General features: G+C 34.8%; 1 protein-coding gene across 1 annotated transcript in view; it reads right to left on the reverse strand.

Annotated features, from left to right (window-relative positions):
* The window catches only part of PROSER1 (proline and serine rich 1), a 35,750-nt gene that overhangs the window by 11,741 nt on the left and 9,208 nt on the right, over positions 1 to 14,801 (reverse strand). The window contains exons 5-10 of the mRNA XM_081045543.1: positions 14,222 to 14,315; positions 11,506 to 11,616; positions 9,788 to 9,871; positions 8,351 to 8,429; positions 7,620 to 7,715; positions 3,324 to 3,368 (exon numbers count right to left, since the gene is read on the reverse strand). Coding sequence (XP_080901669.1) covers positions 3,324 to 3,368; positions 7,620 to 7,715; positions 8,351 to 8,429; positions 9,788 to 9,871; positions 11,506 to 11,616; positions 14,222 to 14,315 — 509 coding nt within the window. The remainder of the gene's footprint in view (positions 1 to 3,323; positions 3,369 to 7,619; positions 7,716 to 8,350; positions 8,430 to 9,787; positions 9,872 to 11,505; positions 11,617 to 14,221; positions 14,316 to 14,801) is intronic.

A 14,801-nucleotide genomic window follows, 5' to 3' on the forward strand; every position in this document is an offset into this window, starting at 1 on the left:
CTAACACCATAGAAATACAAAGGATTATAAGAAAATACTACAATTGCATACCAACAAACTGGACGCAATGCATTAATTTCGAGAAACATATATCTTCCAAGATTGAATCAAGAAACAGAATCAGACCAATAACTAATGAAATCAAATCATAATTAAAAAAAAAAACCAAAAATCAGTCCCGGACCAGATGGTTTCACTGGTGAATTTTACCAGTCACAAAATAATTAATACCTATGAATTACAAAAAATAAAAAAAAATAAAAAATATAAGCCAATATCTCTAATGAATAATGCAAACATCCTCAACAAAATATTAGCAAACCAAATTCAGTAATACAGTGAAAAGATTATACAACATGACCAAGTATGATTTATCATTGGGATGCAAGGATGGTTCAATATCTGCAAATCAATTAACGTGATACACCACAAAAAGAAAATGAAGGATAAAAATCACATTATCATATCAATAGATGCAGAAAAACCATTTGACAAAATTCCACAGCAATTTATGATAAGAACTCTCAGCAAAGCGGGCATAGAGGGAACAAATCTCAATATAATAAAGGTCATGTATGACAAACCCACAGCTAACATCACATTGAACAGTGTAAAGCTAAAAGCATCTTCCTTAAGATCAGGAACAAGATAAGGATGTCCACTTTCAACATTTTTATTCAACATAGTACTGGAAGTACTAGCCACAGCAATCAGAAAACAAAAAAAGAATTAAAGGCATCCGAAATGGAAAGTAATAAGTAAAATTGTCAGTATTTGCAGATGATATAATACTGTATAGAGAGAACCCTAAAGACTCCACCAAAAACTATGAGAACTAATTAATTCAGTAATGTAGGATGCAAAATTAATATTCAGAAATCGGTTGCATTTTTATACACCATAATGAACTATAAGAAAGAGAATTTAAGAAAGCAATCCCATTTACAACTGCATCAAAAAGAATAAAAAATACTCAGAAATAATCTTAACCAAGGAGGTAAAAGACCTGTACTCAGAAAGCTATAGTACACTGAAGAAAGGAATAGAAAATACAAATAAATGGAAGCATATGGATAGGAAGAACCAACATTGTTAAAATGTCTATACAACCCAAAGCAATTTATACATTCAATAAATCCCTCTCAAAATACCAATAACATTTTTCACAGAACTAGAACAAACAATCCTAAAATTCAGATTAAACAAAACAAGACCCTTACTAGCCAAAGCAATCTTGAGAAAGAATAAAGTTGAAGGTATCAAGCTACTTAATATCAAACCATACGATAAAGTTGTAGTAAGCAAAATAGCATGCTTCTAGGAAAGAAAACTAAAACATAGGTCAATGGATCAGAAGAGAGCTCAGAAACAAACCCACATCTACCAGTTCCCCGAAAATAAGTGTCTTTTGGAGCAAAAATTAATAGAAGACCAGGTCTTATTTTACTATAATGTAAGACTGGGTCTTTAATATAATACAACATAATATAATACAATACAATATAATATAGTACAATACAATATAATGTAACGTAATACTGGGTCTTATATTAATTTTTGCTCCAAAAGACACATTAGAGCTGATGATCTGGCTGCATCTTATTTTTGGGAAAACATGGCATATGGTTAATTAGTCTATGACAAAGGAGGCAAGAATATTCGATGGGATAAAGACAATCTCTTCAATAAATGGTGCTGGGAAAATTGGACAGATACATGCAAAAGAATGAAAGTGGATCACTTTCTTACACCATACACAAGAATAAACGCAAAATGCATTATAGATTTAAATGTAACATTCAAAACCATAAAACTTCTAGAAGAAAAAATAGGCTGCAAACTCTCTTGACACTTCTTAGAAACTGTTCTTTGACTATGTCTCCTCGGGTAATGGAAACAAAAGAAAAAATAAACAAATGGGACCACATCAAACTAAATAGTTTCTGCACAGCAACCATCAACAAAACAAAAAGACAACCCATTGAATAAGAGAAGATTTTCACCAAAGATAAATCCGATAAGAGGTTAACATCCACATCCAAAATATACCAGGAACTCATTTAACTTAATACCAAAAAACAAACGATCCGATTAAAAAATAGTCAAGAGGACCTCAACAGACATTTCTCCAAAGAGGACATACAGATGGCCAGTAGGCAGGCATGAAAAGATGTTCAACGTCACTAAGCATCAGAGAAATCCAACTTAAAACCACAATTAGATACCACCACACACCTGTCAGAATGGCTATCATCAATAAATCAACAAACAAGTTTTGGCAAGGATGTGGAGAAAGGAAACGCTTGTGCACTGTTGTTGGGATTGCAGGCTGGTGCAGCCACTATGGAGGTTCGTCAAAAAATTAAAAATAGATCTTATGACCCAGTAATTCCACTTCTGGGTATTTATGCTAAGAAATCCAAAACACTAATTTAAAAAGATATATGCACCCCTGTGTTCAATTGCAGCATTATTTACAATAGCCAAGATATGGAAGAACCTCAGTGTCCATAGATAAATGGATAAAGAAAATGTGGTACATATATACAATGGAATATTACTCAGCCATAAAAAAGAATGAAATATTACTATTTGCAACAACATAGATGGACCTAGAGGGTATTATGCTAAGTGAAATTAGACTGAGAAAGACAAATGGCATGATTTCACTTATATGTGGAATGTAAAAACAAATGAACAAACTAAATAGGAACAAACTCATAGATAGAAAGTACAATCTGATGGTTGTTAGATTACAAGGGGGTTGAGAGGCTGGGTGAAAACGGTGAAGAGATTAAGAATTACAAATTGTGGATATTAGACTTATCAGGGGGATTACTTTCAAAGTTATATGAAACACTATTCTACACCTGAAACTAATGTAATACTGAATGACAACTGTATTTAAAATTTTTTTTGTTTTTAAAATTAAAAAAATAAAAGTATTATCTGACATAACATGTCAAAAGGGGTTTTCATCACTCTATATGTTTATATCAAAAAGGAAACAAGGTTTAATACCACGTAAAGTGAACATGGATATAATCCACATTGCCCTTAGGTTAAATGGAAAGTTTTGCAAATTGGATACAAAGGCATATGATTAATTTAAAATCCAGTTAGTCTGTGCATTTTACGTATATATAAAATGTACCACTTTCAAGTCACTTTTAGCAAGTACCGATCAATTAAATTCTTTAACCTGGAACTTTTTCCAAAGCATAATGATTCCAAATACACTCAACTGAAATTGTTCTCAGTGAATAACAGAGTAGACAACCAAAACAGACATCAGTTATCCCTGCATCAAATGTGGTACTTACTTTGATTCTGTGTAGGTTTTGGCTGATTGGAAAGGTCTTCATTTTCTATACAAAAATAAATAAAGAAAAGTTGATTTCAAGCTTTATTCAAATTATATACCACCATAATAATCAGAGATTGGGTTAAAAAAACCCACAAGAAACCCAGGCTATGTGCATGTGTGTACATTATGTTAGGAAAAGCAATGTATGCCTATGGAAAAGGAAGTAAAAATCATAGTGGTAACTGTATGTAGAAAGGATTATGAGCAATTGATCCTCACTGCCTTCCTCCCTGGGCATGGCTCCTTAACTTACAAGGTTTTAAATAAACAGTGTTATTTTATAGATATTTTTATGAACACTTTCTGGAAAGATGATGATCTGAGAGAGCCATGCAGGAGGAAGTGTAGCCCGCAGCTGGAGTACAGAAAGGAACCAGTCGCTGGCTAAGGTGACAGTTACTTCTGGGCACCACTGCCAACAACAGTAGAAAGATAAGGAAGTGGGAGGCGGATGGTGAGTGCAGAATCCACTGCCGTCTGAGGAACCAATCTCGCAAGACCCGTGGATCACCCAAGCAAACAGAAAGAAAGTTGCCCTGACCACCTGCTGCACTCAGTTATGAAAAAGGCTCTATGCTAGGAGCTGTCAAGGAGAATTACCCTAGTTTAGGCTGACTTGCAGCCTGTGAAACTGAAAACCTAAAGCATGCTCCTTCCCACCTTCCCTCGCTTTGGGAAAGGACCTGTCTAACCAAACCATTAATCAAAGACACAATGGGGAAAAAAATTACCTCTCATGGCTTAACAATAACTGCCCAAGAAACCAATAACGTGACAGGTATAAGGTGCAATGGAAACCCATAATCCCTGACATGATGGGCCAAAAATTACCATAGCTTGTTTAAGGGACTTTGTACAAATAAGCAGCCAGAACAGATGGTGTCTATCAATGGAGATTCAATGAAAGAAACAAAAAGGACTTAAAAACCTGTAATGCCAATGAAGAACACATCCACATACAATACTGCAAGAAAATAAGCAGAGAAGATGAAAACTTTTAGATATAAAAATCTGACTCCAAATTAATAAATGCAAGATTGGTAATGATTAGAAATAACATTACTGAAAGCTAAATTACTTATCTAGGAATAAGAAGCAAACAAACAAAAAAATCCCATGTAAACCGGCAAAAATACAAAAAAAAAGTTACATAAATAGCAAGAGAATTACAAGATAAATACAGTTTAAAATAAGAGTACCAAAAAAAATGTAAAAGAATAAATGAAAAAGCAATAATTAAAGGCACAATAAAAACAAAATTTCCTAAGCTTTACAGACTTGAGTTTTCATACCCAAAGGGCTTATAGAGTTCCAGGAAAAGATTAACGATAAGACATACACCTACACACGCTGGCAAAACATCTGAACTCCAAGGTTAAAGACATTTCTGAATTATAAAGATAAGGAAACTTTTCTTTGCATGCTTACAGAAAGAGACCAAGGTTCTCATAAAGAAAATTAACTGGAATTGGGTTTCTCATCTATAGCCCTACATACGTGCCCCCTTTGAAGAAACTACTTACAGAAATTTTATACCAAAAGAAAATTTATAACGAGCATATTAGGGTAGAGAATCAAAGAATAGAAGAAACAGTAAGAAGCCGTAAGTTCAGAGGCACACAAGAAAAAATGTATAGTATTCTAACAAAACACACAAGTTGATGAAAAAGGAGAGGGAGTACAAAATCAAATCGTGGGGTACAAAAGCCTGTTTTTTCTCAATACACCTTTAAAGGTTTTTAAATTGTTTCTTTTTGGTAATGACAAACGTGTTTTTTAATAAAAAAAAAAAAGCCTGTTTTTTCTCAATACACCTTTAAAGGTTTTTAAATTGTTTCTTTTTGGTAATGACAAACGTGTTTTTTAATAAAAAAAAAAAAGCCTGTTTTTTCTCAATACACCTTTAAAGGTTTTTAAATTGTTTCTTTTTAGTAATGACAAACGTGTTTTTTAATAATAAAAAAAAAAAAATCGTGGGGTACAAAACAGCTCTTTTTAGTTTTTGTATACTGACAGCCATTAAGAATATGAAGGTGATTGATTATTAGCAGTATTAAAGATAAAATTTTTAAGTTTGTGTGAAGGCAAGGAAAGTTATTAAAAATGAAACAGCAATTTGACTAATCCAAGTAAATAAAAGAAAATGAAAAACTGTGATAAAACAATAATGAATACAAAAATAAAATGGACAGACTAAGAACAAATATGTAATTTTATGGTTGTTGGAAATTCCTATTAAGTCTCTGCCCCACTGTTTTAAAAATCAGAAGCCATCTATATATAACATAAATAAATTAACTTACCAAATGAACAAAACCTTTTAAAAATTTGAAAATAAAGATACAGGCAAAATACTTTTATAAAATGAAAACAAAAAGGAGTTAGGAGAATATTAATACCCAATAAGGCCAAAGAAAAAAGAAATATTTTATAGTAAAGTATAACTCAGCCAACATTACTTTATATCTAAAAAAACTCAAGACAATTAAAAAAAAAAAACACCAAGAAACTAGGATAGGTAATTAGTAGTAAGTACTTAGAAATGAAATATTTCACTGTAATGGTAACAAAAAAATACCTATACAATCCCTAGAGACAAACATAAGGCAAAGAACCTATAATCAAGAAAACAACGAAATCTTCTTGAAAGAGCTCAAATAAAGCCTGAGGGGGAAAACACTACTACCTAACATGATATAAAGACAGACATATGATTAAACGGTAACACTTAATATAAAAATTTTCAATTCTCCCCCAATTACTATATAAAGATAAATTCAGCTGTTTTCAATTGCATAAAATGATCTTAATATTCAGAGGGAAGAGTAAATTTCCAAAAGCAGATTAAGAAAAATATGAAAATATGAGACAAAGCTAGCCATATCAGATATCAGAACACACTGTAAATCTGCTAATCAAGTTAATATGGTATCATCATAACATAAAATAACTATAATGGAACAATATAAGGAACCCAGAATTAGAGCCACATGTATATATGAAAACTTAAGATAACTGTGCTATTTCAAAGCAGTGGAGAAAACAGATTAGTTAATGGTGCTGGCACAAATGGCGATCATCTGGAGAAAAAATTAAGATGAACCTCGATTTCACCCCTACATGAAAATAAATTCCAGATGGAATGGGAGTCTCACAAGACCTAGATTACCTGGACTACCTAGGGTTAATAAGATCTGAACCGAGGTAACATGATCCCAGCTTTTCTTTCATAACCTCTATTTGTCTACACAAAAATGTAACTCTAAAGGTAAAAGGTACCATAAACAAGGGCAAGAAATAAAATGATGTATTTTGGAAAAAATGTTTTGCAACTCTCATCAGTCAGAGTACTCAGCTGCAAACAGAACCATTCTGGCTAGTAAAAGAGAAAAATAATTTATTAAACACTATTAAGTAACTCTGAGTCTCTAGGAAAGCAGAAAAAAAAATTCAGTTCTCTCCCTCCCCTACACATAAATAAAAATAAATGGCAGTGGGTTAAAAGCTACACATTAAAAAAGAATCACTATAAAAGTAATTAGAGAATAGAGAATACAGGGATACTTTCATACTGTTTGGATGGGGAATAGTTTCCAAGGCAAAAGATGAAATTCAGAAGAGTCAAATAAATAATAGTTCATCAAAATAAAAATTAAACTTTTGTAAAGGACATGCAAATGAAAATGTAAGCAAAATCAGTCTTATCAGATTGGCAAAAGTTAAAAAGCTGATAATACCCGATGCTGAAAGGATGCGAAGAAACTAAAAACTCATATCCTCTTACTGGCAGGTATAAGTTGGTACAGTCGTTTTGGAGAACAGGTTGGCAATACACAGAAAAATATTTGTACTTCGTACTCCACATTCCCAACAGACCCAAAGAAAAAGGGTGAATTAGAAAGCGCTCGTGAAAGAGTTTAAATGAGGCCTTCTGCGCACCTCCTTACAAGCCTTTCCTCCCTGTGGTAGAAGTAATTTGTCCAAATGATGACATTCATTAAGTCGATTATACTTTTCCTGTCAAAGTTTCTCGCTCTTGAGAAATGATTCTCATTTCTACAACCTGCTGTGTCCACACATGGAGGCGAAGCCCGCTCTAGTGGAACCTGCGAATCACACCCAGATCCAGTCAGGCTCTGAGTTTGTACTCCTTGTGCTACGACACACCATTTCAAACAACTATCCCTCTAAGTGTACATTTATGTATGAATATGTTATTTACTTTGAACACCCCATGACAACATGATTTTACCTGTTCCTACTGGATTAGGAGTATATGGAGGTGGAGGGGGTACACCTGGAGCGATGACACTGGCGAGTGGTACCAGACCTGCATTGTTATAAGCACCTAAAATAAAAATATAATAGAAAAAAATAGGTATAATTTAGTATCATTTTGTGGCCAGGAGTTCAAACTGTATCAATGCACCTACCTCATTTATTTTGAAAACTGTTATATAATAGAGTTGTATTGTACATGCAGGTTGGGGTCTAGGATTAGGTGAAAGCTGATACCAAATAACCGGAGATTCCTATTTCTCACTGCGTGCTGACTCCAGGCATAAGCTCACTGAATGACCGTGACAGGCAAAACCTATACCATACTTAAATTATCTGTCCTTTCTGTCAAACACATACACTGGACCTTTTAAAGTTAAATGCATTAATGATTCCTTTGAATACCAACTATCAAAAGGATTCAACATTATTTACCAGAGCAAAAACTCGTAAAAATAAATAATTGTTAAAAATAATCTATAATTAACTTATCAAAAGGAAAATATCCTAAATAAACTGTCTGTTGCACTGCCGTCGACCACGACACTAGTAGAGCACAGACACTGACTGTGGAAACATTAAACTCATCATAGCATGTTTCAAAAGTGCTTGAGATTTCTCAGGTCCATATACCAACATTTACTTCCAATTTACTAAATAAAGAGCAAAATGAAAAATACATAAAAAAATGAAAGAACTCCTTACTTGGTGTAATAGTTGCGTGTGGCCGGCATGGAGGTATTGGATAAGGAACAGGTTTATGTGGATTGTATGTTGAAGGAGGCTAGATGAGGGGACAAAGCACAGCCGTTACGAAAAAAAACTAAGTGGTTTCCTGGCAAAACAAATTACAACTTGTCTTTCAAAATATTTAAGTCTTAAGAGGCTAAAAGTGCCCTGACAAAGCTAACACTATTGAACTAACACATTGGCACAAATAAGGAAATTTTTTTGCTTTAAAAAATGTGGTTCCTATTCTATTCCAAAGGTAGATCCTGACAAAAACTGCTTTAGAGGTGTTTATTTTTTATTTCAGCATTAAACCATCTCCAGTGAAGAGTCAGAGCTTATCCTCTGACCTGGTTAATCTAAGAATTCCTAACTCTTCTTAGGTAACACAAGAAATCCACTAGCTTTTGGAATCTCAGCTACCCAAGAACCTTCAACATCATCCTAGACTCATGAGGAAATCATCTTAGCATTTTTACCTTCTTTCTCCTTTGGGGAGCAAAAAAGCACTATTTCCTGTAGCATTCAGCATTCTGACAACTCTAGTAAATGTAGATTATAATTATGAATTCAGTAATTAAGTCTTTTTGCCTTTTGAAATCCACAAATCTTTTATCATTAATGGACCTTATATATATAACAAAGAATGTTAAAAGGATTAGTCTCTAGAGAAGCAGAAGTATCTGAAGCTAAGCCAAATGCTGTACTTTTAGAGAGAGAGAGAGAGAGAGAGAGAGAGAGAGAGAATGAGAATGGGCGAGCGCACCTGCTCCAGGGAGCACACACGTGTACCCTTGGTGCACAGAGGCTCCACTGGTGCTGAAGGACCCTAGTTCTTTCTACCTCTCGTAATGGCAGTCCTGTATGATGCACTAGTCTTGTGCAAGGACTAAGATCTGTGACTCCTTTGCTATAAACAACTGCCACTGGACTTCTCATCAGGTGGACAGGCAGGAACTACGAGGAGGCCGTGTGGAGGCCTCTCGTACTTCAACTCCAGTTAACCTTCAGTTCAGTTTATATTCCCATCGATCATTATTATCACTCCTTTGAAAATATTCTCAACCTCCTCGCTCCATTCTCATTTTCCTAACACTGATACTAATTTGGCTAAACAACAACCTCAGTTAAAATGAACTCTCCATACTCCATACCTCCCAGTGAACAGCTAAATGTAGCTTCAGAAGAAATAAGAGCAAATTGATTGGTCTCACTTTAAAATAAAACATTAAACTCAAAAGGGCCCTTAGCACTGCTAACTAATTAACCAACGTTGCCCTAGACCATGCACTTTCCAAGAGTTTTTATTATACTTGAAACTTCACAATGCAAAAACAGAATTTATGCTTTGAATAGACAGAAAACTATATGTAAGAGTTAATGCTTGTTTTATCCTTTATTTTCTAAACATACTGGTTTGGACGGTCCAAGAATTCGTGCAGCTATTCCTTTGCCTTCATTGGTACATTCTTCACCATCTTTTTTCAAAGGGGTTCCCTATTTAAAAAAAATAAAATAAAAAGAAGATAATTGAGACTTGGAAAAAACCCCAAAGCAAAAACAAAACAAAACCCCTCAGTGTACAGGCATGTCTCATTTTATTACGCTTCGCTTTATATCTATTTCACTTCACAGATAATGCATCTTTTACAAATTTAAGGCAAGACCTCTACTAGCAAAAAGATTACAACTTGCTTTATTCCTATATGCATTTTACTGAGGTGGTCTGGAAACGAGCCCGCGACATCTCCGAAGTATGCCTATGTTACAGTGAAGAAAAGGACTTCACTTTGTAGGAGTTTAAAGCCTTGGATTCCAGAACATGCCTGCCCTGGTTACATGACCCTGACAAGGTCCTTAACCCTCCTCAGCCACAGAACCCTCCTCACATGTACAGAGGTACCCAGAAGTACACACACAATACACCTGAGGATCAGAAAATGAAGCACGTTCTAATTTTTGCCCTCCAACAATAGGTGCAACCAGAAATAGGCTTCCACTGCTACAGGATGTATCATACCCTAAGAATCATAAAGAATAATTGTATTAAACTTGAAACTAGATGGCAAAAAATGGCATTCTCAATAAGCATTAAGTGTGATAATTCATATTTTACAAGGGCAAATGGGACCTCATTCAAGATAGCTATTATTACCAGATCAGAATATGGTGACAGACTGTTAAGAGTGTGTGTCCCTAAATGGCTGGAAGATGGTCCCCAATGATCCTCACCTCCAGCATGCCCTGTGCAGTCAGTCCCTCCCAGAATGAATAGGGCTAACCTGTGTAACAAACAGGATATTCCAGAAACAATGACATTGGATTTCCAAGGCTAAGTCATAAGAGACAACCAGCTTCCACTTGCCTTCTCCTAGACTACCTGCTGTGGTGGAAGTCAGCTGCCATGTACGAGGTACTCCAGCAGCACAATGGAAAGGTCATTATGGTGAGGAACAAAGACGCCCTGCCAACAACGTACACTAACTTGCCAGTGGTAAGCAACGAAAGCTCCAGTTGGCCTTCGGATGAGTGCAGCTCACGAAAAACCCTGAGCCAGAAACAAGCTAAGCTACTCCCAAGTAATAAATGTGTATTGTTTTAATCCACTAAATTTTAGGTGTATTTGTTACACTGTGATTTAAAAAATATCACTCTTTGAAAGAGTTAGTTTACAAAGAAGTTTTGGAACACTGGATGATATGAAAATAAGTTACTTTCTTAGAAGACTTCTCAGAACGTTTATTATACAATGGGATTCTCCAGGAAAGAAACACTGCATACAGATTCCCAAACATACTTAATTGTGAAACTGAGGAATACTGAGAATCTGAGGAATGCTCCTTTACTAAATGTAAATCAGTGCTTCTAAAAAATAGGAAAAACAAAACAAAACAAAATCATACTCTTTTCTGTTTGGCTTGTTCTTCTGTACATTTTACATAAATACTTTAATGTAGATTATATATGAACTTTGTATCAGTGGTGAATCTGTGTATTAAGTTGCTGACATAATAAAATTCCTTTCCTTTGTAGAAGCCTCATCAATGGCATTTTCTTGAAATATAACGACTATGCTAAATTTCACATTTAGGCGCAAGAAATGTCAAATACAGCCATAAAAGTTTGCTTACTGGGAAAATTCCATTTATACGACTAGGTTTTCCTTTGGGATATGGATTTCCTGGGATCGTTCCACAGGAAGATATCATAGCATGAGGAGCTTTGCAGCCTCCTTTGAAAGCCTGTAACACAAAAAAGAGGGTGGTCAAAACAAAACAAAATAACATCAAATAAACTCATAAAGTTAAGTATTCTGGATTTTGGAAAGCCCTGCTGAAAACATGAATAAAGTAACAGTATCACATTCAATCTGTTCATATATCAATTACCACTTACAGTGGTGAACATGACCAAAATTAGTAAGTAAAATCACTTTATTTAAATGGAATTATTAAAACGGTAACATGTTTTTAATGTCACAAAACAGACTCCTATACAAAGATATCTTCACAATGCATTTTGTAAATTGTGTGTACAAGTGTCCATACACTATTTAATATGCCCCATTTCTCCACCCATCAAGAAAAAACATTGTCCAATTTTACAAATATCAAGCTCATGATACAGACAGGCCAGGCTAACACAGAGAGGAAAGGGACATGGTTTCCATTCTGAAAAAGTTTATAACTTAGTGGAGAAAACACAAACAAAAAACACTGGGCATGGGTATCCAGAGCTGTACTGTTAAAACAGAAGATATTTGGGTACAGAGTGCTCAACGTAATGTTACATAAATAAAGATATATTGAGGGATGGGATTTTGGTCTAGCTTGTTAATTACTGCATCCCAAGCATCTAAAACGGTGCCTAACACATACTGAGTTAGTCTTCAATAAACACATTTATTAAATAAACAAGAAACACTAAGGTGACACATATTCTAATAGATCTATGCTGTTATAGGAATGTCAAGTTGTGTGTGTGTGTGTGTGTATGTGAGTATATACACACAGAGAGAGAGAGACAGAGAGAGAGAGAGAGAGAGAGAGAGAGAGAGAGAGAGAGAGAGAGAGAGAGAGAGGGAGAGAGAAAGAGGGCTATATTTTAAGGTATGTATGATGTTATGTATTTTCTTGTGCAGTATAATGGTTTTATAAATTCATATACAATACATATAATTAGCTATATAATACGACACATATAATTAGCAATATATAACCCAGTCCCCTACTAAACACCTCAACCTTAAAAATCATATCATTTTTTGGGTATTATGAATGGTACCAGGGCCAACGCCCTTATATATTAATTTGCATATTTCCATTTATTTCTGTAGAATACATTTCTAGAAATGTAATTTTTGGGTCAAAAGGCATGTACATTTTAAAGACTCTTCAAGTATACCTTCCTGAAAAGTTGTACTAATGTACATTGGCCAGAGGGGCTATTCCACAGAACACTTATGCCCAGATTATTCCTGAGAAGGGAAGTGACATGATCAGAATGTTTTATAAGGAAGAAAACTACAGCAGTAAATGCTTGATACCTTTAAAGAACTGAGTCAAGAAAATCAATGAAAAAGTTATTTAAAAAATGTGGGCTCAGATACTGCTTCTGCTACAGCAATTTATGACTAAAGCAAAGTTCTCTATTCTCCCTGAGCTTAGCAAAGCGTGTAAGGATTGAAAACGATTGGGCTGCAAGGCTGTAGTAGGGTAGTCGACGTTTCCCTCAAGCAAGTTTCTAATTACTCATTCAGTTTCCAGTCCTCACAATCCAAAGTATTAACAACCTTAGATGACAAATCAAGTTTTCTAGGCTTGGACAAGTCCAAGTACAACTTCTCCCACTCTCGTAAGGGTGGCGGTATACTTTTTAAACTTTAACAATCTAGTTTCTTTTTATTATTTTTTTCTTTTTTTTTGTTTCCTTCCCCTCTTTCCTGATTCAATTGCTCTGTTTTCCCAAGGTTAAGTGCGTACCTTATTAACCTGGTTAATCACAAGAACACGGACTTAAAAGAAACTGTTTTAGCCCTTAGATGTCTGGATGCCCATAACCAGGCTGCAACTCCCTTGAAATTTCCTACCATATCACGCACGAATCACCCCTACGACTGGGTCCTAGACAAGATCTTGAAGCAAAACAGGCCCCCCCCAAAATGTGTTTTTCCGGACATTAGCACCCCGGAATCACCTAACTCCCCCTTTTCTTTGTTCTGCTTCTTCTCCCATGCGTATAAAACCTTTTGGCTGGTTTAGGAATGGGGAAGATGGCCTTTGAGACAGGAGTTCGCCATCTTCCTAGAATGCTGGTGTTTTAAATAAACCTCCTTTTCTTTCTACCAACTCTTGTCTCTTAATCATTGGCGCACGAGTGGCTAGCAGCCAAATCTGAGTTCTTTAAGAGATTTTAAATATACTAGATTGTGCTTTATTACTCATCTCTTATAAATTTGATTAATACAAGCTTAAGGACAACGCAAATTCAAAAAGTCAAGTTCCCAAATAAATACAATTAAAGACAAAAGGTTGGAGTCATGGCAAAGCTACCAAGGGACTGAGAATAAATACCCCATGAGGGTCAAGTGAGTGGCCAACTGGCTTCTCACTTTTAAACCATCTCTTCATCCTCTAGTGTCCCCTTCACTGGGGTCTATTTCTCCTCCACAGACTGCAAGGGTGTCATTCTTAACCAACCTGTCACATAATAGCAGGCAGGTTATTCACCAAAGTTAATACAGGAATAAGATTGGTACTTTTTTCTTCACCAAAAAAGATTGATACTCTTTTGACTTCACCCAGAAAAGTCAACGTATCGTTTATACAGCAATCTTGAGAAACTTACCTGTTCAAGTACTCTCTTGCACCTTTTCTTCTCAGACATATTTATTCTGAATAAATCTTCAATGGGACGAGAATTCTGTGCATCAACAATGTTTCTATCAAAAAGAAATACAATTTAGCTTTTCATTTAAGACCCTGGACAACATAAAGAGGCCACCAACCTTTGTTTACCACACAAATATGTCTGAGTAAGCTTTTCCCCATGACATAGGGAGAATAGTGTGACTATTTACTTTTAATCGGTAAATGTAAATAATGTTAAATAAAGATTGTAAATATAACTTAACTGAGGTTTATCTGGTTACCTGAAAGTAACAATGTAGTGCTACAAATAAAATTAACTGTTTTGAGATTCTTGAAAATATGCCCTTTCAATGACTGTTAGGAGAGCTATGGCAATAGAACGCATGTGTTAAATGTATGAAAATCATGATTGATCTAAAAATGAAGTTTTATCTTATGTTAAATTTTAATTTTGTGTTTTTGTGGACATCTATAAATATATAAAGGACTTAAAAATGCATGTGTTAAAAATAAAACAACTTATAGACTTCCATTTATGCAAAGGAGTAGGTTCCTTT

The sequence above is a fragment of the Rhinolophus hipposideros genome (assembly GCF_964194185.1).
Source record: "Rhinolophus hipposideros genome assembly, chromosome: 4".
In the NCBI taxonomy this organism is placed as follows: Eukaryota; Metazoa; Chordata; class Mammalia; order Chiroptera; family Rhinolophidae; genus Rhinolophus; species Rhinolophus hipposideros.